Source organism: Sander lucioperca, chromosome 3 (genome assembly GCF_008315115.2).
Source record: "Sander lucioperca isolate FBNREF2018 chromosome 3, SLUC_FBN_1.2, whole genome shotgun sequence".
In the NCBI taxonomy this organism is placed as follows: Eukaryota; Metazoa; Chordata; class Actinopteri; order Perciformes; family Percidae; genus Sander; species Sander lucioperca.
This window is the reverse complement of record NC_050175.1, coordinates 21,658,489-21,683,667: the sequence shown is the minus strand read 5'-3', so window position 1 is coordinate 21,683,667 and position 25,179 is coordinate 21,658,489. Positions and strand designations below refer to the sequence as shown.

Below are 25,179 nucleotides of genomic sequence, written 5' to 3'. Positions count from 1 at the left end.
GCTGCTCTCTGCTTACAATCATGGCGTGAATGTAAAATGCACTGACATTAGATCATTTGCACTGGTCATTTTATGCTTTCTAAAGACATGTTTGGGGGACGGGAGCCTTTTACAATGGGTATTAAGTAGAGACAGAACGACTCCCTGGAAAGGTCACCAGATCAATGTAAGGCTAACACAACTGACATGAACTGTCATATTCCCCAGTCACTAATCAATATTTAGTCTCCAATCCAGTAATTGCTTCTTTTCAAAAATGCGGGAGGAAGCACACATTCATGAGTTAGCATAGGAAATCAACCCCAGATCTTCCAACAGTACTAAATGTAGAGTCATTATTTAGCCCAAAACTGGAAATGTGAAACAATAATTTTAATTATGAAAAATAAACTCAATAGAGCTAAACATAAATAGTAAAAATGTACAAAAAGCTATTAACAATTGATATTTTTTATGTTTCTGTTTTACCAATATCATCTGGATTTTATTGTTCATACTGTACTTTAAACTGTCATAATCTCCAAGAGGCACTCCACAAAATCTTTGCAGGTGCTGAGCAGCAATTATATGCTGTGATATGAAAGAGTCAGCAGCAACAGACAACACATCAAAGAGCCATACTGCAGTACTTAGTTGACACCTTCCATCGCTGAACAAAGCCAGTGTAGTTTTCCTCTCAGCTTGTCAAACTAGCAAAGCATGTAAACAAGGAGCGATGTCCCAGAGCATGCTCAGTGACACAGTGATGTCTCCATGACAAGGAGCTATAACTAAGATGCAGTTGAAGAGTTGTTTTTGTTAACCTAACAACTTTCTCTTAATCATTTTTGTGCCACTATTATTATAAGCAAAACATAAAGTATTGAAGCATTTCTCAATTACATTTTAATTTATAGTTGTTGTTTTTTTTAATTCAATGCAAAGACTTGTGTCTTCATGACCTGTATGTAGACAAACAAATATAATGAATGTACTGTTTAGGCAACATACAACATTTTGTCATGATAAGTGCAGTCTGTCAGCATGTAGAGAAACACCACCACTGGCAATGGAATAATCAGCTTTCCCTGGAAATTTATGCAGGGTGTCATCAATTTATATTGTTTGATGCTTAGTGTTTGTATGCCAACATTTTCTCCAGTTTGGACTGGCAGATGGTGCATGTTATTCCCTCCATTTTCATCACTTCAACTCTGAATAATTGGGCAGACTTGTATTTGTGGGCACCCAAGTGGCAGTTCCCTTTGCATTATGTTCATCATTTCCAATACAACCAAATTATCCCCAGATTAATTCATATCAACACAGGAAGGGCAATTGCTGCAATAACAAATGTTTGATGATGCTCACTGGAAATATAAATGTACTAACTTTGAGTGATTTCAAAATGTATATGATAATATGTATTTTAGAAAGAGAGTCACAGCTTTAATTCACATTGAACAATATTAAACTATTCAATACTCAGTCAGTGTTTTACACCATTTCTCCAGCTTCTTTGCTATTGAAGAAAATGACAGACAGTATGTGACATTGGAGCTACCACTTTAAATAATTTGGATAGTGATATGGCTTTATATCCTAAAGACAAAGTCACACAGGATGATTTTGAATACAGTCTTAAGCCTAACTGGACCATTTCTGTACTCTGGGTTTGTACACAACTTGACACTTTGGTCCTCCCATTGACTCCAGAGCAGTCATGCAGAGCCCAGTAAGATTTAATTAACTTGGGCCAGTATGTGGTCTGAAATAGTGCAAGAATTTCCACCACTGAAATCTGAGATCATAAACACAAAGGCCATTACTTTAACATAGGTAAATCTCAGTAGAGATGTCTCCTACTTCATTCTTCAAAAATGTATGTCCTATCTCAAGGAACTCAGCAATCTGCCTGGATCAGTATACATCAGTAAAATTATAAATAAAGTGAAAGAGGGCACAGACTTTTTGTCAGTGTTATTCTTGTCAATATTTTAAACTATTTAGTTTCCCAACAATGGGCAAGAAACCAGAGAGCACATATATTATAACCGATTTTATAGGTATCTGCTCAGGATGGATCTAGGAGCGTGTGACAGAAATTGATCTTAGAGTGGGTGTATTTATTGAACACTCCAGCACCACTCACCACATCAAAATTGTATTGACTGATCAATGACCAAAAGTAAAAGAAGTCAATTTGATCTACCACTGGGATCAGACGGCAGAAATGTTAAATGTAAAAGTTGATAAAAAGTCATGAAATTAAAAATCAATGGGGTTAAAAATGCCCTTGATAATTAGGAACGCTTTATTTGTTTTTCAACATTTTCACATAAAAGTTGTTGATTTGTCACTGATTCAGACATGAATGACTGCTGTGTCCCCCAAGAGACTCTGCAGGTACAGTATTTTTGTTGGAGTCCCTTCTAATACCTTTGGGTGTGAAGATAAAGGAGTTTTCCATTAGAAAATGTCAGCCTAGAGCAGAAAAAGAAGTTGGCACCATGCAGCCAGCAGTAAACAACCATGTCAATACTCCCCACTGTATCAGTCAATGGATAGATAAATAGATGGTGCAAATCAAATTATTTCATCATTACGTGAAACTAATACCAAAAGAAATATATCAGACAAGATCAATATCAGATAAAGGAGGAAACAAAAAAAAATATTAAAGCTTTTATAAAAAATTTAAAAAAAAAAGTGCTTAGGTTAGTGGAACTGTTTAAAAGAGTAATGTTGATAGCATCAACATGTAAATCTGGCTCAAGAGTTGTAAAAACTGCATCAAAGAATGGGAAAAGTGTAAAAAATAAATACTTTTAAACCAGCAATCCCTTTTAATGTGTTTCAGTGTACAATTTTTTGTACAAGTACTAACAATATTTTATATAAATCACATAGATATTCAAAATCTGGCAGTCAGTAGACAGAAACAGAACGTTTCACCTAAATGCAATCTGAATAAATACAAGTCAGAAGTGGAATTTTAAAACCCTTACCAAGCACTGCTTCTACAGTATTGTCTGCCAACCAGAAAATGACAGAAAGTAAAATGGTTTCTTAAACCCTTTTGAATGAAGTCCTGATCCCAGTCTCTTCTAAAAGGTAACTATTTGGCCTTAGCGAACCGTCAAAAGGTTACAAAAGGCATTAAATACATACTGAATCAAAATTTACAGAGGCATAAATATATCTATTTTGAGTAATAGGCAGTCCTGTTACAAAATGAGCAACTGTTGTCACAGAGATTTCGGAATCTTAAAATGCTTTCCACAAATAGAATCATGAGACTTTGTTCCTTCAAACGATGTGTTGGTCATGTTTTGTTGTCATGTTGATTCAACTAGACACTATCCCATATGGAACTAACCTCCCATCTCCATCTCCTGCTTAAAAAACTAACAAACATTGTCCAGGACCAATGTAAAGTTTAAGACACTTGGTGACCAAATTAATAAAGGCTGGTAGTATAGCTGGTATGAAAAACAGCACAGCCTGTGCACTATAATATGTGCTTTTCTTTACCCTCCTAATGATTTATGGTTTGAACAGATTAATCTTTAAATTGCTTTTCATCAACAGCCCGTTTTTTATAAAAAAGTGTTCTCGTATGTAACATAATTTCAGAAGTTATTTAAGCATGTAGAAGTAACAATTCCTCCTTGCAATTCATATGGCTGACTCAAACTCGCAATCCATCAAATATCCATTAAGCTATATGAAAAATAGGTTGTCAGAACTCAGCTGAGGATATCATTTAGATCTTTGAGTCTTTTATAGAATGAGTAACAGAATTGCTGCCAATTTCCCTCTCACTGTATTCCACTGAGGCTTTTTCTGCGGTAGCATTAGAGCAGTACTCTGCTAAACATAGGCTGCTGAAGACTTCACAGGACTCAGGTTGGCCCACACAGTGACCTCCAGCCAGCTTCTGATGGAAATCTAACCAAGCATCATGCCCAATTTGAGATTCCAGAGTAAACAAACAGGAGTGCTCTTCAAAGGTACAGCCACTAACAGACAGAAGAGTGGGGTCTATCTGTTGCTCGATTCACTCAGTATGCCGTAAAAGAACAGGCCTGCTTTATAACATACACAACCTAAAAAAAAAAGTTAATATAATATGTGTTTTTGTGCAAGGTGCTGAAATGCTGTACATACTAAGCTGTTATCAGACTGCCAGATTTGGGTTTGTTTGGGGGTTTGGCAAGTTTAGTTGGCAGGTTCTGGGAGAGTCATTTCAGGTTTCAGGTGTTGTTCAAAAGTCTTTGTATTTTCTTACATGTTTTTATATAGCCTACCTGTGGAAAAAATTTAATAAACTGAATTGTGAAATATAATAAACAAGGACAGATGATACACACCTCTCTTTGTCTTTGGCTAATCAGTAACAGTATGAGTAGAAGGCAACACACACAACACTTGTATGGGATTATTTTTGTGCCTTTAATTCCAAGCAAAACTTCTCAAGAATCCAAAAAAAAATCACTAACTCAGGCAAAATAATTATCATCTCAAAGGTAAAAAAACTTGCGAACAAAACATTTGTGTAGTCATAAACTAATGGACTTTTATTTGTTTGATATTATGTCTTTTTGTTTACAGTTTCCTCTGCTTCTTTCTCAATGATTTAGACCATATACTGACCTACCTGTGACATTATCGTAGGTCTGCTCGGGTCCTGCAGGTCCCACAATGTTTCATTGTTCTACAGAGAGAAGACGTACATGATTCCCATGGCAAATTTGCTCAGTAACATACAGTAAGCCAACGTTACTTGGATTGGCTAGCATTTGTTATAGCTAGATAACGTTAGCAGTTAGCTAACACACACAGCTTTACTAGTAACTTAACACAACGAAACAGCAAACGGATCTTAACCATGCTAGCAACGTACATGACAGACAATATACTATATATGGTCAATACTTACACTTTATCAATCTTGTAGGAATCCGCTTTGTAGAGTGGTTTGTGTGTCCTCCAGAGTCTCTAACGTTAGCTGCACTGAAACGTCAGGGCAGGCAGGCACTGAGCTGTCACTCAAACATACTCCAAAAACTCATTAGCCAATGGGGACACACCCCTGTAAGACCCGCCCACGCGAGAGGTTTGTGCCAGAATTGCAAACAAAGAGTTTGGAAGCGCAAACGAGAAAGCTGGGAGCACAACCGCACACGTGATGGAGAAAGGGAAAGACTGATCATTGAGAAAGAAGCAGAGGGAACTGTAAACAAAAGGACATAATATCAAACAAATAAAAGTCCATTAGTTTACGACTACACAAATGTTTTGTTAGCAAGTTTTAGGTTTTACCTTTGAGATGAAATTGTTTTTGCTTGAGTTAGTGATTTTTGTTTGATATTTGAGAAGTTTTGCTTGGAATTAAAGGCACAAAAAAAAATAAAAAAATAAAAAAAAATATATATATATATATATATATATATATATATATATATATATATATATATATATATATATATATATATATACACATACATATACATACCTCTTTTTTGATGAAGCTGGGTTGCATTGAATAATTGCACAATTCTGCTTGGCTGAGACAGGGCCCCTGGATATTATTATAAGTTCATGCAATGTTAATTGGCAACACCAGGTTTGAGTATTAATCTTTATGTTTTAAATTCACCTCTCTTTAAAAGGATCTCCTCTGTACTCACCTGTCCTCTAAATCGCTCCATTCAGTCAAGCAGGTGAGCTTAATATCCTGCCCTGTCAATAGCCACTGAGAGGAGGCAGACTTTATGTTCCTTGGTTCTCATGACAGGCACTCTAAAATGCTGGCCTGAGGGCAGGAGCTCAAACTCATTCTGCGAGGGCTGGTCAGGACAGTCTTGAAAGGTATTGGCTTTCTTCAGTGCTGGCCTGTTAGACTGTAATAATGAGAGCTAGACAGGAATTACCCAAATGATCTTATTTGTCATTTTTACTCCTAAGCTTTTCTCACTAAACAAGTAAAGTTTTCCACACCAGGCTACAATACACACTGTAAAAACAGACTTAAGTAAAGCAAAAGTTCTGTACAACAGTCACTGTAGTACAAAGCTTTGCAGCTTTAACACTTAAGATATTCCATCTCCTACGGACAGTCACTCAATAGTGGTTTAGTTGTGACACAATAGCAATCATTTAACCATAACCAAGTAGTTTCAGTTACCTAAACATAATCATACCTGAACCACAGGGTGGCAGATCAGAAAACACTCATGAGTCATGCTGTTATGGATCGCTGACAAATGATCTGTTTTGTTGTTTGTATAAGGACTTCTTGTCCTGATTTTGTTGAAGTGCTCAGCAGTGCTTCCAAAGTCCCACATTTTCTTACAGCTCACTGGCGATGATTTGAAATTGTGAACTGTGCTGAAACAATGAAACTTCAACAGTGATAAGTCAGCAACAGATACCTGTGATATTTTACTATAGTTTTCTCATTATCAACAAATGTCACGAAAAGACCAAAACAAACAATGAATTGATCCTACCTAACAAGTATTTTATGTGTAACCTTTGTACCATAGATTTCCATTGTTATTGTTGCACTGGCTGATACATTTCTTCTTTATGATGAACCTTGGCACTGAAGTTTATTTTGATTTGATCCCACATACACCATCCTGCTGCTGTAAATACACTAGTGCAACAAATCCATAGCTGAAAATACTCACCAACAAAAACATTATTAAAGGCCTTAACACACCAGGGATCCATCCATCCATCTTCGTCCGCTTATCCGGTGTCGGGTCGCGGGGGGAGCAGCTGCACCAGGGATGAAACCAAAAAAATTAAACATAAATCCGGAACATTCGTTGACAATTTTTGATGTTCAAACCTTTCACCCAAAGACTGACACAAATAGTCATGATCTGTGCATTCCTCTGAAAATTAAAGGTTTGTACACAATCGTCACACAATTATCGAAGTATAGAAATATATCTGTGAGTATATACAACAGAAATAATTGATCAGGTTTCATAGTATACTCTAACTTTCACAATGACTACATGTAATTTCTGACACATATAATTTCCATAGCATAACAATAGCTAATGCACTTGGAAATGAGTGTTTCTCCATAGGTTACCTTGACAACGAAGAATGTTTACCCCTCTTTTAAAGGCTACTCACCATCACAAGCAAGTTTAACTGCTATACTTCCCCAGATATTCTCTTTATCTTTGTCAAAAAGGGTACTATTTTGCGTGACCAAATGAATCAATTGATCAATATCGATATATGTGTTTGACGGTATGAACAGAATTATCATATTCCTGTGCAATTGCAATTGCAGAGATGTAGAATATTTCCAGCCTTTTTCTTTAATACTTACTTAAACTTTGATAAATTGAAATTAATATTAATCTATTTTTTGTTTCTTCATCTGTGTTAATCACTTTTTTTTTTTAATTCAATTTTAAATGAAAAAAATCTCTAGGTTAGTCCCACGTTCATACGATTATATTAACTAAATAATTTTTCAAATGTCAACAGAAGCTGTTTTGGAAGTTATTTTGGCAGTTTATATGCAATGCAGTCACTTTGCACTTACAATGGTTCGGGCCTTCGCTTAAACCAGCAGAGATGGTGGAAGTTGTGCTTTTTGCCAGTGTAGTCATCAGGCTTTGCTGTCCTTTTGCAGAGAGCAGCTCCCGTAGGGGTAAATAGGCTTTTCCTGATTGGTCCACATACCTGCAAATGTCAGTGCACAGAAATGGAAGTCTTATTGATATCCCTGTTGTCTGCCCTTGCCACTTAACCAGTGCTAACCCCTCAAACAAGACTTGGCAAAATTTTAATTACTTTTTTGAGAGACAAGATAGAGTCAAATGAAAATATCAAACACATTATTTTCCACACCTGACATCTCCCAGTCTGACACGATCTATAGAACTATTCCTCTGTACGATCATATTAATTTCCCACTATTTTTATGAAACTGTGGCAGTTCGGTGAGCAATCTGTTTTGGGTATTGATTCATCCACAGCAGAAAAGGTCATGGTCCCTGTTTGTTTTTTTGGTTTGGTTGTTAATGTACCTATTTCCAAACAGATGATTTAATGTGATGTATGAAGTACTGTATGTACCTGATTTCATTACTTGCCATCAGATGTTTCTAAGTGATGCTTAACAATAAAGCAAAGGATTTGATTGCTTTTGGTGCCTTATCGAATTCATGTTTGACAGAAAGGACTAAGTTAAGCACTGAGATATGTAATTAAAAAGTAATAACAAGCATGATACGTAGTCATGATTTATGCATTCATTGACATGCTTTCACAATTTATAAAATACAAATGCAAATAAATAAATAAATCTGAAGTGTTGTCGCTGTCTGTCTAACTGGAGTCATTAGCATGTATGCAAGTCAATGATTTGTTTTATGTATAAGCTATTTGTAGGCATAGCACACTAAAATTTAATTTCCACTTGATGTCACACATCCTCTTACAAACACCAGAGTTGCTCTAGAGATGTCTTTCTTACACTGTGTGTGTGTGTGTGTGTGTGTGTGTGTGTGTGTGTGTGTGTGTCTGTGTGTGTGTGTGTGTGTGTGTGTGTCTCTGTGTGTTTGTTTGTTTGTTCATATGAAGGTATGGCAGGTTCCTTTTGTGTTTGTGATTATTGGCAGTCAACACATTTGGAGAAGGGACCCTTTCTTTGTTCTCCTAGTTAGACCCATGTCATAGACACATGATGGAGCAAAGCACCCTGAGGGTTTTGAACTGCGTTTTGTTAATGCTCAGAGATGATGTGAACATATTGACGTGTGTGCGTAAATAGAAGAAGTAAAATGTCTGTGTGAGTGTTTATTATCTCTGAGCTGACATGTGTCCTCTGTGTTGTGACAGATGCTATGTTACTGGTGGCAGCCAGACTGGAGGGACCCTTCAACATTGAAGCCGTTATAGAGCCAGTTGACATCAAGATCTCTGAGGCCATCATGACCATGCAGAGCAACAGCGTGCACGTGTCAGCCAAGGTACTGTCTTCTGAATGAGCTTTGTTCGCCATGCTATGATGTGTTTTGCTCTAAAAATAATTTATCTTTACATTGAAAACATTGTATACATTAACTAATTTATACTTAATTTTATTTTTTGTATGGTCGTATTTTATAAATAAGTGCAAAACAGATAACATAGAAATGTACAAACAATTGACAGGACAATTACAATGAGACAATACAAAATGTGAATAGAAAAAGAAAGGGAAGGAAAACAAACAGGTAATGTAACAGTAAACAGTGAGCATAATAAGTGGGTTTTTGAGTCTACTTCAATTTAGTAAATTCTAATTATTGCAAATTTATTTATCCATCTTAATTCTCATGGTGTGGGTGAAAATTCCCCTTAGATCATTGGGCCTGACCCTTTGCTGTTTGAGCACCAGACTGTACTACTCTATGCCCATTGAGATCAGACTACATCTTAAGCATATTTTAAAGCTTTCTTTTATATTAAAACATTTATAAATATTTGTTGGGTTTTATCATCACTCCTTGACCATTTTATTTTACTTTTTTATTTTAACTTTTATTTAATGATATATCACAAACTATGTCATAGCCTGAGACAGGGTGGATTTACTTTTTCGATATTTAACAAAAAATGTGATCTAGCCGTAACATTAATCAAAGTGGAGTCCAAACCTAACCACACCTGGGATGCAGGACAGGGATACTGGTCTTTTAGTCATTTAGTGGTATATAAAGGTGATTTTAGGAGACTGTTTAACATGTAAGAGAAGAAACTAATTTCCTCTTTAGACTTCAAATTGCTAATCAGTCTTTGGAAGAGTTTTGAATTTCAAGCAGCACATTCAGGATATTATCACACACAGAATAGTATGTCATTGTCTTTTTTGTCAAAAGGCAGGTTTTTCAGTTCAACTTTTTATTCAGACCCTTTGGTGTAGTCTGGCCTATCTTCATGCCAGTGTTACAAAAGTCAGTGGGAATTAAATGTCACATTCTTTTTCATATCAAGAGGGCTGCAATTTACAACTTTACCCGTTGTCTATGCACTTGACGCCTCTTCCCTACAAGGTTGTACTTGGCAGACAGATTGCTTTGAGATTACAGTCTTTCCCCCACAGTCACATTTTAACCATATGTACTTTCATTCTGCTGCACAGACCTGTTGAAAATCAGTTTGCTTGTGTCATGTAAAGGATCACAGAATTGTAATCATTGTGAAGAATTGATAAATATTAGGGAAAAGACAGCCTCTTGTCCTGACAGCCATGCAGCACATTAGAGTGCTCCATCACATACTGAGCCAGGGGTCGGCAAACAGGCCAGAGAGGAATGCTAATGAGCTGTGCGGTTTGGTGGTGTGTTGTTTGGGCTGTTAGAGCCTGTAGAGACCAAGCCATCTGAAAACATCTATTCTCACAATGAACCTCTATGAACTACACATTGATTAGTGTAAGGTTCCCATAATATTAATATAACTTCTATTTCTGTCTGTCAACAACACTTGAGTTTATATTTTAGGAGAGTTAAATCACTTTCTCTGTGTAAAAGCAGTGTTTGTCCAAGAGTAGAGTGTTAAAGAAAATTAAGACATTCTATGTTTTCCAAAGCCAAAATTGTCATGGTTGCAAATCAGAATACCATTGGTCTATGAAATATAATAAGATATGTTATTGGCCACATTAAAAGCAAATACTAACTGATAGTGTTCAGGTTTATACACTAACTCAAAGCTCATTTGCATATATCTTTGTGATAAATTGGTTGCAGTCTGAGCTAAAAAAGATTTTGACCTAGAAATCTTCGTAAAATATATGAGATTTTTATTTCATTTTGAAGCCACTATGTTGTACTGTAACAATAGCTTTCAATTGTATGTGAGTAACAGTATATCAAAGGTTAATTATGTTCTTTTTTTTGCCAGCAATATGGTACTTCCTGTAAAAGGAGAGTTGGGCACTGATAGACAGCATTGGTTCCAGGCTGGCTCTATATAGTTTTCTATCTCAAATCACAGACCAGAAATTGTGCTGTGAGCAAATTGACAAAAGCTTTTGAAGGGAAAAATGTCAGTGGTGTAAGCAAACTACAACTTTTGTGGGATCAAATTGGATGTGTATTCTACAAAGAAATAGACTTATCCTTGGCTCAGTGTAGAGTCCATGCGGCTTCGGACTGCAGATAACCTTGTTTCTATTCAGTACTATTAAGCACTGCAATGAGAAGCTCACATCTCACAATAATTAAGAAATATTGTGTTAATGTTGCAACATCAGACAATTTCCTAAAGATGCTGTAAATACAAAACACCAGTCTGTATCCTCTTTCAATTTTCTCTTGTGTTTGCCCCCTCTTTGTGGTAATTGTATCTTCCTCTGTTCATTCTATGTTTATTTTAGGTTTTTCAAGGGTGTGGCCAGCCAACGCCATCAGGAATAGGCAGGTCTGCGCGTGGCATCTCAGATGTGTTCAGTGCTCGCTTCAGACCCTACACCCCTGAAGAGAGGCCAACTACCGCAGCTGGAACAAGCCTGGAAAGACTGGTATTTACAGACACGAGATAAGAAGACCAATATTGTAAACTGTGATTGGAAGGTTAATGAAGAAATAAATGAATGGTTAAATGAAATAGAAAAAATAGGGTTAACACTTTACTTGAAGGGGTGTGCATAAGATTGAGATGACACATGTCATGAACAAGTAGGAGTCTTTATAAATGTTTAAGACTAGTCTAGTATAGTATAAGTGTCATTCGGAAAATGATGACACTGTTTGCATTGTTTGAGATGTTTGTGTTATGACAACTTGACATTGTCAGAGACAATCTCTTTGTTATGACAACTTGACATTAAGCCAGACAACATAACCTGGTTTATATATGTCAAAGCAGGCCTAATTATCAAACTTAAGGAAACTATTTAGGTTTATGTGTTGACATCACATTAAACTGTCATAAGTGGTTGGTTTTGACTTTGTCTGTCATGAGACCATTATAATTGTCTCGTGAATATTTTCCTTCACCTCAAGTAAAGTGAAACAATTTGGACTTGGTCATTAAGAGGTCATTCAATGTTATAAGGCCAGTTTGATGACAGTTAATACAGTACGGAGGTGATTTACTGAGTTTAGGACAGATAGCGTTAGCTTTAGGCTACTTGTTGCTTAAGTAACAGCTAGCCGTTAGCTAGTTACCTCTGTTAGACTCAGGCCCGGGAGCCAGTAGCAAAACCCGGAAAGAAAACCATCTCTGTATTCCCTGTCGTCAAACTGGCCTCCTCTGTAAGTCTCAGAGGCTGTGTTTGGTCCCATCCGGCCGTGTTCACTGAAAGCTCTGTTAACCGTTTTCCATTTCCTAGGATGGCGAAGGCATGACCCACCCTACTCTGCCTTTGATTGGCTAGTACTTGCCTTCATTTGTTGGTTTGGTTAGAATTAGGCAGGAGTAGTGAGATTGGTTAGGGTTAGGGTAAGAATACCAGGGTAAGCCAATCAGAGGAAGAGTAAGGCAGAGTAGGGCGGGACATGCCTTCGCCATTTCAGAAAACTCAAATTCGCTGCCGGGACTGGGAGCTCCCTGTGTCGATAGCCGGATTTGGGACTCGGAGCTCCCAGTGTGGACAAACAGATTTCTCGAAGTCGCCATACCAGGACCAAACACAGCCTCCTAAAATAACTCTATAATCGTTGGGCTTTCATTTTGAAGCCTAATTAAGTCTGAAGCAGCCAATTCATGATGGTTTTATTGAAGACATCTATATTCTACCACAAAATGATGCTGAACGCTCTTCCTTCCTCACTCTGTTTTTTACAAGCTCAACTATCCAGAAGTGTGTTAACAAATGTCAAAGTACATCTCAAAAATTGTTAACACACAGACCAGAAAAACAAATAGAGGCCCTTAAAGATTCAAAGAAAAGTCATTATAAATCCATGTTCATGTAGTCCATGTAGACCCCAGGTTCTGTGTGAATTACACAAAGCTGTGATTAGAGTAAAAATACTTCAGTTTCTTACACTCTCAGTGCCAGAGGTTGCAGAAAGAACATGCTTTGCACTAACCTACTCTGACATATTGTTTTGAATATATTCCTCAGTGTGTATTGCTGCAGGAAAAGAGCCATTAGAACCGATTACAAAATGTACTTAATCACAAAAAGTGTGACCTGGGCCCTATCCCAGAATGTATACTGCTTCCAGAATCAGTGTTGAGGAAGCTAAAACAGATTCAACATCCACCCACCAAAGTTCAGGATGATGACAAATCCAAAGACATTAATTGAGGCTATAAAAGATCCATTCAAGTTGACAAGGTGTTAAATCAGGCCCTACAACCCACAACTCTGATCTCTGTAGCCTACAGCTGTGCATCTTTTCCTGCTTTGCTACAACATGTATGCTGCTGTGATGTCTCTAGGTGCTCACAAGGGCCTAATAAATATCACATTTTAAATGCATCATAATGTAATTGTAAAAGGAGTAAAATATTCCTTGGACATTTTTTTCCCATGTCAATCTGCATTATTGTCATACATTTGAATGTCAAAAGGTGGACTGATAATTAAAGCAGTATGATACAGTGTTAGTCCTTCTAATAATAACACAACATAGTGTCTAGAAAACCCTTAATCGATTTTTATCTTTAACAAATGTGTTATGTTGTACAAGATTAGTGTAAATTGAATGAATTAAACTGAAAGACATTTCAGTGGAATAATTACTACATGTAAGGCCATGGATTGGATATTATTAAACCATATTTTTATGTCACTAATTTGTACTTTGACCAACCAATTTAATAAATGATTCTTTATGTAATCCTCTGTTCAATTGGCAAATCCATTTAATATTATGTCCTTTTAAATAAAAGGCACAGTTGATAATCTTCTGCTGTACAAATTGTTTGATAGGATTAAAATGGAAAATATGCAGGAGCAGAGAAGCAGATTAAAGGCTGCAGAGTGTAATGTGTCATCCATACATACTAAATTATAGTTGTAATTGTAAAAAATAAACATGTTAAGTGAACTACAATAATTGTGTGAATTACCAGGGGTCTCATTTATAAAACTGTGCGTAGGATCCTTACTATAAGTGTGTACTTTTTTTTGGCATACGCCATTTTGGGCCTTTGGGCGTACGCCAAAAAAAAGTCTGATTTATAAAACCGTGTGTACGCACACCTGTAAGCAATGTTCCCTTTATAAATCACAGATTACCCCCAAGTGTGCGTACGTGAATCAGCCTCTTATGCCGCCCTGTACACGCCCATTTTTAAACCATAAATAGTCAATGCAAAGCACCTTGTGAATGCTGATCAGCATATTAATGACACTGGCAGTTGTTACACCGAATGATGATGATGACTGGTGGAGAAAAAGCAAAAAACTTCTCAGACGTTCAGGAATTGCTGCAAATTGAATTATAATTTTGGCCTGTTCTTGCACAGTGTAGGGAAACCTGATCTATAACTACATGTATTAATAATACGTCCAAAACGGCAGGCATTACGGCACTCTGGGACAGCTTCGATATACCAGACATATATAATAAGATTTAACAGAAATATATTACATCCAAACAAGCCTTAGTGATAAAGTTGAAGATTATATATAATATTTATTAAAAAAAACACTTAGCTGTCTGACATTTCCCTCTGGAAACAGCCAGTTTTCCCCAGAGTGGCGAAGACCTGTATTTGGACCGGGATGGCACGGTTCTGGCACGTTGCCCTCTCTACTGGACCCAATTCAGAACATAGATCCAAGAGCTCAGCTTTAGGGAATCTAAATCGGCATATTAGCCAGTCATCGTCATAGTCCCTGAAGTCTCTTTTTCTCCTGATTCTTCCATTAGCATAGTCCTCCTGCAGGGCCAGCAGTGCCATCATGCAGCATTACGCACAGGTTCACCGCAGTATTTAGGGTATTTGATGCTATCCTGTATTCCAGTCGGGCTATCCCCTCCTCCTGTGCTCCGTAGCAGACAATGTGATGGCGAGACAGCACCGATTAAACATTAAGAACAAATTTTTATTTAAGATTTGAGTTGGAGGTGTTTATGGAACAATTATCACTCAGTACAAGCGCAAATAACAATGCTGGATTTAATCTTCATGGTAACGTGGATGATATGGAGTGAAAAAATGTGCGTGAGGCATCAATACTTGAAAATATTACGAGTAATTGTTATTCCCACATTTACTTTCTGCAGTCTGACTTCAGTTCACCACCTCACCATCTGTGTCGCCAATTCCTATTTTGTCTCCAAAATGTGCGTACGCATGGGTCAGAGTTTGCGTGGAGAACCGCACATTCTCCCGTCAAGTTTGTTTTTTATAAATCACAACCTTTGCGTGGGAAGTGGTGTACCGTTTTGTGCGTATGCCACATTTATAAATGAGACCCCTGATCCTTTTAAAATATTGTTGTTGAATTCAGCAGATTATTACATACAGGGCTTGTTGAAAAAAAACTACTGTTATAAGACTAATTCCCCTTGTAGCGCTGATGTCTGTATGTAGGTCCTGATCTTTGCACTGATCAGATTTGATGGCCGCAGATTTTTAAAATGATTTCACAGTGGAAAATGTATCAGGAATAAAATGGTTTGAGGTACTACATTTCATAGTGAGAGGAGGCTGGTGGATGGAATATTCAGCTGCACCATCTATCATTTAACTTTTTACTTCACTAACTAATAGACATTCTTTTGCTCCGATTCTTTCTCTCAGTCTCTCCATTTTTCCGATGTCCAATTAAATCTCTTTCGTCTTCATTTCTCTGCTGCTCCCAGAGGGTTGTGTGGAGGACAATGCAACACAGTGTAAGCCTACCATTCATCCTCTTACTTTCACCAAGTGATCTGTCTTGTGGTGTTTTAATCAAACTGCCTATTGAGCTTGGCTTCTTTACATTATTCAAAGTTGATATTGATTGCTTGTTTGTGACATGGATGTTTATTTACTTTGATTGAATGATTTTGGGTGTTTTATAGTCTAGGGAGGTCAATATTTATTATTTTTGTCCATTTCTTGTTTTGTCTAAAATAATCTATCTTTTGCAGCATCGTGGTTTAGTGGTTACGGCTGTTATTGCCTAACAGTGAGACGGTTGTTAGTTTGAATCTCTGACATTGTTACTACTGTTTGAATTTCACATTTTTCTTTAGGGTTCCCTCAGGGTTTTCCTACTATTAAAAGACATGTAACCCAGGTTGATTGGGCACTTCAAATAATTTGCCCATAGCTGTAACATGATATGCGTGTTAACCCTTGCCATGCGTGTTGATGACCTAGCAAAGATTGGTTTCCATACTTTTTTTCCAGTGCATGCTGGGATAAGCTTGTGCACCAGTTGTGATGTAGAGAAAGAAACAGAGTATGCTCTCTAGTCTTTGCTTGATTTTGTGCATGAATTTTTGTTGATTATCAATAACTAGTGTAGTGCCCGTTGAAAATGTGCCTGTTTGGAACGGGCCGATTGCTTGGCCTGTGGTATTGTTGCTTGTAGAATTCTTCAAAACCAAATTGTACCCCAAAATTACTTACAGAAGGACCCCAAACCACTTAATATGCAACTCCGCTGTATAGCCTACTACTGACTTACAGTGTAGGCTACTTCAGCATCAGAGGAAGACATTGTACTACTCTTTTTACCTGACAGAGAACGCTGCAGATTCAGAATGTAATCACAAATAAAGCTGCAAGCAGCGCTGGACGGGCCCTCGCGCCTCTGCGCGCATCAGGGTTACTGGCAGACGCCGCTCCTTGCGACCGTGCATTTGCGCGGCACTCAGACACTGCAAATTGTCACCAATGAAAAGGGAACTCCCTGCTGAGTTCAGTGATACCTCACACAAGACTCTACGTCATACAGTTCATTAGCTGTGAAAGGGGGCGTGGCTAAAGCATAGGGGGTGGGCCAAGCCATGACCAATGAAAACGGAACTCTCTGTTGAGTTCAATGATACCTCACACAATAGTCTACATCAAACGGGTCATCAGTTATAAAAGGGGGCGTGGTTAAAGCATAGGGGGTGGGTCAAACCATCTCCAACTAAAAAGGAACTTTCTGCTGAGTTCAGTGATACCTCACAAAAGACTCTACCTTAGATGGGTCAGTATTTATGAAAGGGGCATGGCTTAAGCATAGGGGGCAGGCCAAACCATGACCAATGAAGAAGGAACTCTCTGCTGAGTTCAATGAGACCTCACACAAGACTCTACTTTAAACGGTTCAAATGTTATGAAATGGGGTGTGGCCGAAGTAAGTGGGCGTGGTTAAAGTATAGGGGGCGGCTCAGCATCATGTAGACCACACATTCTAAGTTTCATGTAAATCGGATGATGTTTGTCATATAAGGCTGATTTCCTGTTGCCAGCAGGGGGCGCTATGACCAAAAGTCAATATTGGCCTTTATATGTCCTCAGGCCTGGACTCTTGTTGATTGTGGGAAATTTCAAGCAGATATGACAATGTACACTGTAGTTACAGCCACTTTCTCGTTCATCGCTAAACACTCAAAATGGCCGCCACACCCACACCGTTTGATGAAAAGTTTTTCTTTTAATAACTTTTTATCTGTAAGGTGTTGAGATGGTACAGACCAAATTTTTAAGTCCATCGGATGAAATCTCTAGGAGGAGTTCGTTAAAGTATAGCACCTTGACTTTTAGGCCTACTTCCTGTTGCCACTAGGGGGCGCTATGAGTTTGAGTCAATTTTGTCCAGTAAATGTCCTCAGAGTTAGAGTCTTATGAATCATGAAAAGTTTCGAGCCAATTGGACAATGTACACTTGAGTTACACCCACTTCCTGTTTCGATGGCGAAACGCACAAAATGGCCGCCACGGCCATGCCCTATGATGAAAAGTTTTTCTTTTAACAACTTTTCATCTTTAAGGTCTTAGATGGCACAGACCAAATTTGAAGTTGATCGGATGAGGAGTTCGTTAAAGTACGACATGTGGAAATGGCCAAAATCGCACTAATTTCGAACTTTCAATTAAAAATGGCGGACTTCCTGTTGGGTTTAGGGTATGGCTCCAATGAGTTTTTTTGTACGTCGTGACATGCTACATATGTCTACCAAGTTTCGTGAGTCTACATTAAACATACTGAAGGGAATCATTTTTTTTTTATTTTTTAGGGGGCGCTAGCGGGCCATTTCTGTGCGCCTATTCCCGAAACCCTTAAAATACGTAAGTTTTCACCAGGCTTGATGCGACCGCCAATTTTGGTGAGTTTTTGAATATGTTAAGCCCCTCAAAAAGGCAATTAATTTCCCGGGAAAAAAAAGAATAATAATTCCTTCAGTTTCAATAGGGCCTTCGCCGCTGTCGGCGCTCATGCCCTAAATATCACAATGAAAATGTGGAGTAATCAGACAGCCTCATGGACTCATGGCAGTGTGCTACCCAACTGGCCCGTTATGAGAGCTAATCAGCACCTATCTGCGTTCATCACCCACCAGAACCGGACCATGTGTGTGCACCCGCAGAGAGAGAGAGAGAGAGAGATATATTGTGTCGTATGATCGTTAATGAACGTAACACTTCAGCAGAGGACGTGTTCATTTCCATACAGGTTTAGTGGCTTGACGGTTAACGGTGAAGTAGGGGATTTGATTTGCGGGGGTATTTTGGCGACGGTAATGTTATTAATGTTGTAAGTTAGCAGTAGACTTAATTAACCCGACCCAGGGTGAGTCTGATGAAAACTGATGTGTCTGCCTGGTTTAACTCTGAGATTTTCTCACATTGCACAGCGCTCTGAAGGAATAATCTCAGAGATTACGTTATGTTCTGCCAGCTCACAGCAATTTAATACAATAGTAGGAAAAGAGTCCCCCCGCTGTTCTAAAGCGTTCTGCATGTGGCGTCTGCGTGTGATGTGCAGGTTACCTTCCCCCCCAAACACGGACACACATATATGATACGTCTCGCTTTGTAGATAGATAGCCTGCATCACGCTCTGTCTGTCACTTGTTCTGTAGCTGGTTGTACTTTGTATGTGTGGGATTCTGAAACGTCCTTAAATTTGGGAATTGTCGTTTGTTTATTCAAAGTCAAAGACTAAGACAGAGTAGTGCAACTTTGCACATTTTTGTGGGTCAGAGGTGTATGTCACATTTTAGCTGCCAAAGCTCCGCTGCTCTCTGTCTCTGGTCCACAGTGTGAGAGGAGAAGTGGCCAGCGGCTAGAGCGGCAAAAGCCAATGTGTGCTTCTTTTACCTATATATTTAACGATATATTTTGCATTTCTAATTCAAACAACGTCAAACTTGCAAATGGGCACTGCACTTACTTGTGCCCGTAGCAAGACACCTGTCAAGTTTGAAATCCATCGGACTAACGGTTCGAGAGATATGCACATAACACAGACAGACAGACAGACAGACGTTCCTGCAATTTATAGATAGATAAGGAGGATCTGAAGGATTTTGTTGAGCAGGCTTTATGACTAGTTTAATCATATCTTTAATCATTTTAATCTTGAATTCTAATATGAAGGCCTTTTGCAGTACTCAGTTGATCTATCAAACAATATGCCAGCAGTCAGTTTCTTTTGACATAAGTGCGATATAAATTATTTAAGAATATAATAACAACAACAATACTAGTAGTAGTTTCTATAGTCAGTCAAACAGCATATCCAATATACAATCTAGTACACATGACTGAAAAGGTACAGGCAGAAGCATAAAGCTTATATATGCCTATCCTACATTCTTATCATTTATTGTACCCTCCAGAAAGAATAAAAATAAAAAGCATTCACAGCTTTACAAACCATTCTTTTGAAAACCAAAAGTGAGTTACACATTTCTATCAAATCTATTTTACAAGTAGTGTTTAAGAGTAAGCTATACCTTTTATCCCATACTTAATTCTACTCAATAATCTATAATTGGCTGTGATCTATACTATGAAAAGCCTTCTCTAGGTCAATCAATATAAATACCAATAGAACACTCATCATATTCAACTGCCTTTATCATTTCTTCTACCACCTCCATTACTGCAGTAGTTCTATTTTTCCTAATTCCATACTGGTGCTCACTCAATAATTCATATTTACTAATGACAAGATCTAATTGTGTCACAAATATCTTTTTTATTTTTTTTATAAGAAGGGATACAATACATTGTCAACATCTTCCCTGAACAAAGAACAAGATACTTGTCACTGCCTGTTGTGTATCTTCAAGGTCAACATTTGTTTTGTTACATACACAACTACACATGTACAACTGGTAGTAACATGCTTGGTACAGTAGCATGATGATACTATGACTGTACAGGAGACATATTGTGATTATACATGTATTTATTAAATCACAGGGCAACATTTCTGTGTTACACTCACGGTCTGCATGTCATTAGGGTCTGGTTTGCTAAGGCAGCAGATCATTACACAATCAGTGACACTTTTGCACACATTCTGTGAGTGAAGGAAAGGTCAAAAGGTTCAGTTCAATGGCGGGATTGTCAGAGATCTGCTAGTTTTTATAAAAACATTTGCTTCAGGCACAGAAACAAGGTAAATATGAAATATGACTGTGATAGCCATGAGCCTTGAGGTTTATGATGACTGTAAAGCTCTCAGTCATCATTACTCCTTATATATTTACTCAAGTGTTTTCCTCTCAAATCAATTTGCAGCATGTTTCAATCTTGGTCTGTTTGCGGGTGATTTGTGCTAATGTATCTCTAACATCCTAGTCATCTGAACCTCAGATCAGAACTGAATTAGATACAAGTGCTTATACACAGTCTAATCCTCTTCCTTTTCCAGCTCACTGCTAAATGATTTAAAGCTGGTGGGTTTATTATAAAGAGTCATGTAGCTGACTTATGTTAGATTTGTCTTTGCTTCATTGACAAAAATGTACGTTAAATAAATACAAATAGTAGTACAGGTTAAAACAACGAGGTATGGTATTATATGTGCTTTGTTTTATGATTGGCTGGGTATATTTTGCTTTGTCTGTGATTTTGAATGTAGGTAAGATTACTGGACTATTCCCCCATACAACTAAATCCTAATGAATCTGTATGATACTGTTTAATGTATATTAATGGTATGGCCCTACAGTGTTTACAGAGAAATCTGTCTTGCTGTGGTGCTGATTCATCACCGGGATTGAATGACCTTCTCCCTCTAATTCAAAGAAAAGCTTCTCTTAGAGTCAGAGAGGGCTGTTCTATAGCACTGACTTTGTGCATATATTGTATTGTTTTGTTGCGTACTAACTTGTTTAAAAAAGAATCATTAAATTAATGGCAGCCCACAGAAGCTGTGATGTTTAATTAAAAAAAAGGAAATTTTAATGTCAGCTACAAACCCACTGCTAAATCAGAAAATGTAACATTATTGCACTACGAACTAACTGTTACATTGTACAGTATTGTGGCTCAGCTCAGATTTTGGTAAATCTTTAGCCATGCTAGTGGCACAGCTCTAGGAATTGTATTGTCGAGTGGCCCAGCACTTTTGTTCAGACTGAAATTTCTCAACAACTTTTGGATGGATTTCCATGAAATGTTGTACAGACATTCATATTTCACATAGAATAAAGCCAACTGACTTTGGTGATCCCCTGACTTTTTCTTTAGCACCACTTCAAGGTTGACATTTGAAGCTTAAAGTAAGATGTCTTAACAGCAGTGTGAGCCACTGACTTTTCATCTAGTTCCATCTTTCCAGTTCCTTGGTTCATGACCAAATACCTAAAAAACTAATGACATTGCCCTTGGGTTCTGGAGAGAGAGTTGTGTATAAGATGAGGATGCTCTCTGTGTATTGGCGTTGCTCCACCGTTGGAGGGTCTGTCAATGTAAACACATCCAACATGCAAATGCACATTTGACGGCATCATCTAGATGTGCTGATCACCTCTGCGAGGAAAAAACATTTAGGGGCATTTTATCAGAATACAGCATAGAAAATCTGCTTAGACATATAGGAAATATAGGATAGAACGACACACAATATAAAACAAATTGTATATCCAAATACAATACACATTGTCTATAGGCTCAGTCTACCACTTTTTCAAAAAACAATTCCAGTGCTGGTTCCTTGGTATCAGAATTTTGGATAGTCATCATGGAAACATTAATTGGTCATGTGACATGAGCTGGGAAAATTTTCAGAACAGGCAGCCAAGTGACTGTACTCTGATCCAATGGAAATCACAATTGTCAGATTAACAGCACTCAAGCCTAACCATGGATTTCCACAGGATGCGGAACGTCTGCAGACCGGCTCTGCTGCGGAACGGCTGCGTGCTCCACCATCCATCAATACCCACCAGGTCCGGATTTGTTGCGTAACGGCTGCGGCCAGCCGACCACGAGATCTCGCGAATTCATGTATGTTCGCGCGATATAACAGGATGTAGTTTCTATAAACAGAACCACAAAACCAACAACAGTTTGTTTCCATCCAGAGGAGTAGAGGGGAAACAACTCTGTGCTGTGTTTTCAAGGTGTAGTGCAGGGAAATATGACCTGCCGTGAGCACGGTGTATTTTATTTTGAAAAGTAACTGGATGTTTTATTTTGTTTCTGTGCTCGACTTCCTGTCCCGCACAGTCTGAATTGTGCTGAATTGCTGCGGAGCTCTCCGTCGTCCGTCAAAAATAGAAGCTCTGCGTATCTGCTCCGGAGGGCTGCGGACTGACAGAGTTGGGACAGAGTAGGGATGCAGACGTTCTGCAGTCAGTGGAAATACACACATTGACAAATTGAATGGAAACCTAATGACTCCATCGAGGTTCCAGAGACGTTCCGCAGACGTTCCGCATCCAGTGGAAATTGCCAGTAGTGGACATGGTGGAACTAATTGTAATACCTCCTAATGCACACATTTTATTTTTTTATATTATATTTATGTTTGTATTTTCATAGCATAAGAGCTCTTGATGACAAATCATATTTTTTCATGATTTGAATGATCTTCCATTATATGGCGTGAAGTTGGCATTACATTTCATCAGGTCTTAAATTGAAGAATCGTCGGGGTACCCTGGTTTAGTTTACAGTATAGTATTGGAGCATATCATCTACCACGTCTTCTGCAGTCACATTTATATTCCGAGGGTGTTGAGAAGAAATCTGTTCCTTGGGTGTACATCAAAATTTCTTTTCTCCATTTATTTTGCAAATCATAGGCAGATGTCTGATGACACAAATCTGACATAAATTACTTTGTTCTCTGTCAGCTTCAACTAACTTTGCTGACAAGACATTACTGTGAATTTCTCCATTACACAAATGCTCGCAGAAAAAAACATGATGGATATCCTGAGGAGAATCCATTTGACCGATTTCTAAATATTTTGAGCCTCTCTAATGGGTTGTTTGTTGTTCAGCACTGTTGAAATGTGGATGCAGTTGGAAAGAAAGTAAATCAGTCATTAGCAGTGGCCAGGCCTTTCTCCACGCTCCATTTGACGTTGTTTTAGCAGAGCGCCAGGGCCAAGAAACAATCCGGCAACAACCATTTTTCCCAGGAAGTGTAAAATAAACGATCATTGTTTTCTTTCTTCAATCAATCAACGTAATCCAGTGTTGATGGGCACCACCTATGTATATTTTAGCGTGCATTAGTTATAGCAGCTACACTATACTGAGAGGACTAAAGGGGATTATGGCGATTACTGTGAATTTGAATGCATGGAAAGAAACCCAAAGCTGAACATCCCTCAGCTTCTGAATGGGAGTAGGAATCTCTATTCCCACAAGAAAGTTTCTTCCTGCCAGAGTAATCAGTCATTGAGAAATCACTCCGCCCAGTGCAGACACAACTGCCAATTATGACCGATAGTAACACGGCCAAATTGGTTGAATCCATGAGTCATGCAGTAAAATGGATCCAGTCACAGCTCTACTGACATGTACTGCAGATGAGTTCTCTTCAGATTTTCTCTTTAATAGCCACAACTTCTGTATAAATCAGCAGGTGGGAAAAGAACAAGTGTTAAGACCAGTAAATCGCCCTGGCATGCTAATTCAGTATACTGGGCATGCTGAGCTAATGTTTTTGCAGCAGTAACAACCACGGGGTGTGAGTCCTGTTTGGGTTTCTAGACTCTATATCACATTGTGCTGACAAAGATCAGTAATTATATACTGTGTGGTGTCATAAGTTGACTACATTTTTGAATAAAATGACTATGGCTGTTGGACAATGGAAAACTGCCACCTTAACAGTTGGTACTCATGATAACTGAGTAAGACAGGTTGTTTGTAACATTATACCTTCTACTAAATTAATTCCTAATCTATTGATGCTCTTTTTTTTTTTTTTTTTGCTCGATATGCTGTTCTTGTCTGCATAGTAACTGTGCTTTGTACTTTGATTGTTATTATTATAGATCAAGATGCCCACAACTGTTTCAGATAGGGATGTCAACTTGTAGGCTTTTGTTTGAGAGAAGTAAGAGCCAGAGATTGATGTAATGCCCCAGCTCTATAAACACAACCACACTGTAACAAATTGGATGGAAGTTTTCTGACTGTTAGGTGGTTCTGGTGGCCACAGAAGCGAGGAAAACTTGCTGTCAAGGCTTTGTTCATGCAATCTTCCAATAAAGAAATGGCTGTTCAGTGTAAATTCAATAAATAATTGAGCTGGGGAACCTACAGTCCTTCCAACACTTTGCTGGGCTATTTAAACAATTTTATTTGACACCTATTAAAGATTAGGTTAAAATAATGGGATGGTGTGAACTGGGTTGTCACAGTTTTCACCTCCATGGCTTAATAGAGGGCGATGAATCGGTCTGTCCAGAGGTGATTCTGTCTGTCAAAAGAGATGGAAATCTGACAGAGACTGATGTGTAATCAGCCGTGCTCGCCCAACCGAGGCGTGTCTGAATTAGAATGAATGTATGTGGACGGACACAACAGATCAATGTGGCCACCTTCTAACTTCTCAGTCTAAAGGCAGCTTCATCACTTTGATTATCATTTCATCCATGCCTTCCCCCGCTTGCTTCACTTCCTCAGAGTTCACATTAAACAGTCTTCTTTTTAGTACTTTCATGCTCTGCTATATTAAGACCAACTGATGCATTAAGCAGTAAAACGTTCCTCATGGTTATTGGGGATTTTAATGCTCCAATCTCTAACAAAGGCACATAATTGAGCTACAATATAGCTTGAAAGGAAAACCAACTTACAGTATTC

The 25,179-nt window shown here is 38.2% G+C and overlaps 1 protein-coding gene across 3 annotated transcripts in view; it reads left to right on the top strand.

Moving 5' to 3' along the window:
- The window catches only part of gpc6a (glypican 6a), a 161,023-nt gene that overhangs the window by 112,177 nt on the left and 23,667 nt on the right, over positions 1 to 25,179 (top strand). For 2 of the 3 annotated variants that reach the window (XM_031324365.2, XM_035999480.1), the window contains exons 5-7: positions 8,860 to 8,990; positions 11,384 to 11,527; positions 15,777 to 15,806. In XM_031324365.2, coding sequence (XP_031180225.1) covers positions 8,860 to 8,990; positions 11,384 to 11,527; positions 15,777 to 15,806 — 305 coding nt within the window. The remainder of the gene's footprint in view (positions 1 to 8,859; positions 8,991 to 11,383; positions 11,528 to 15,776; positions 15,807 to 25,179) is intronic. The other variant, XM_031324366.2, reaches the window with a different exon arrangement.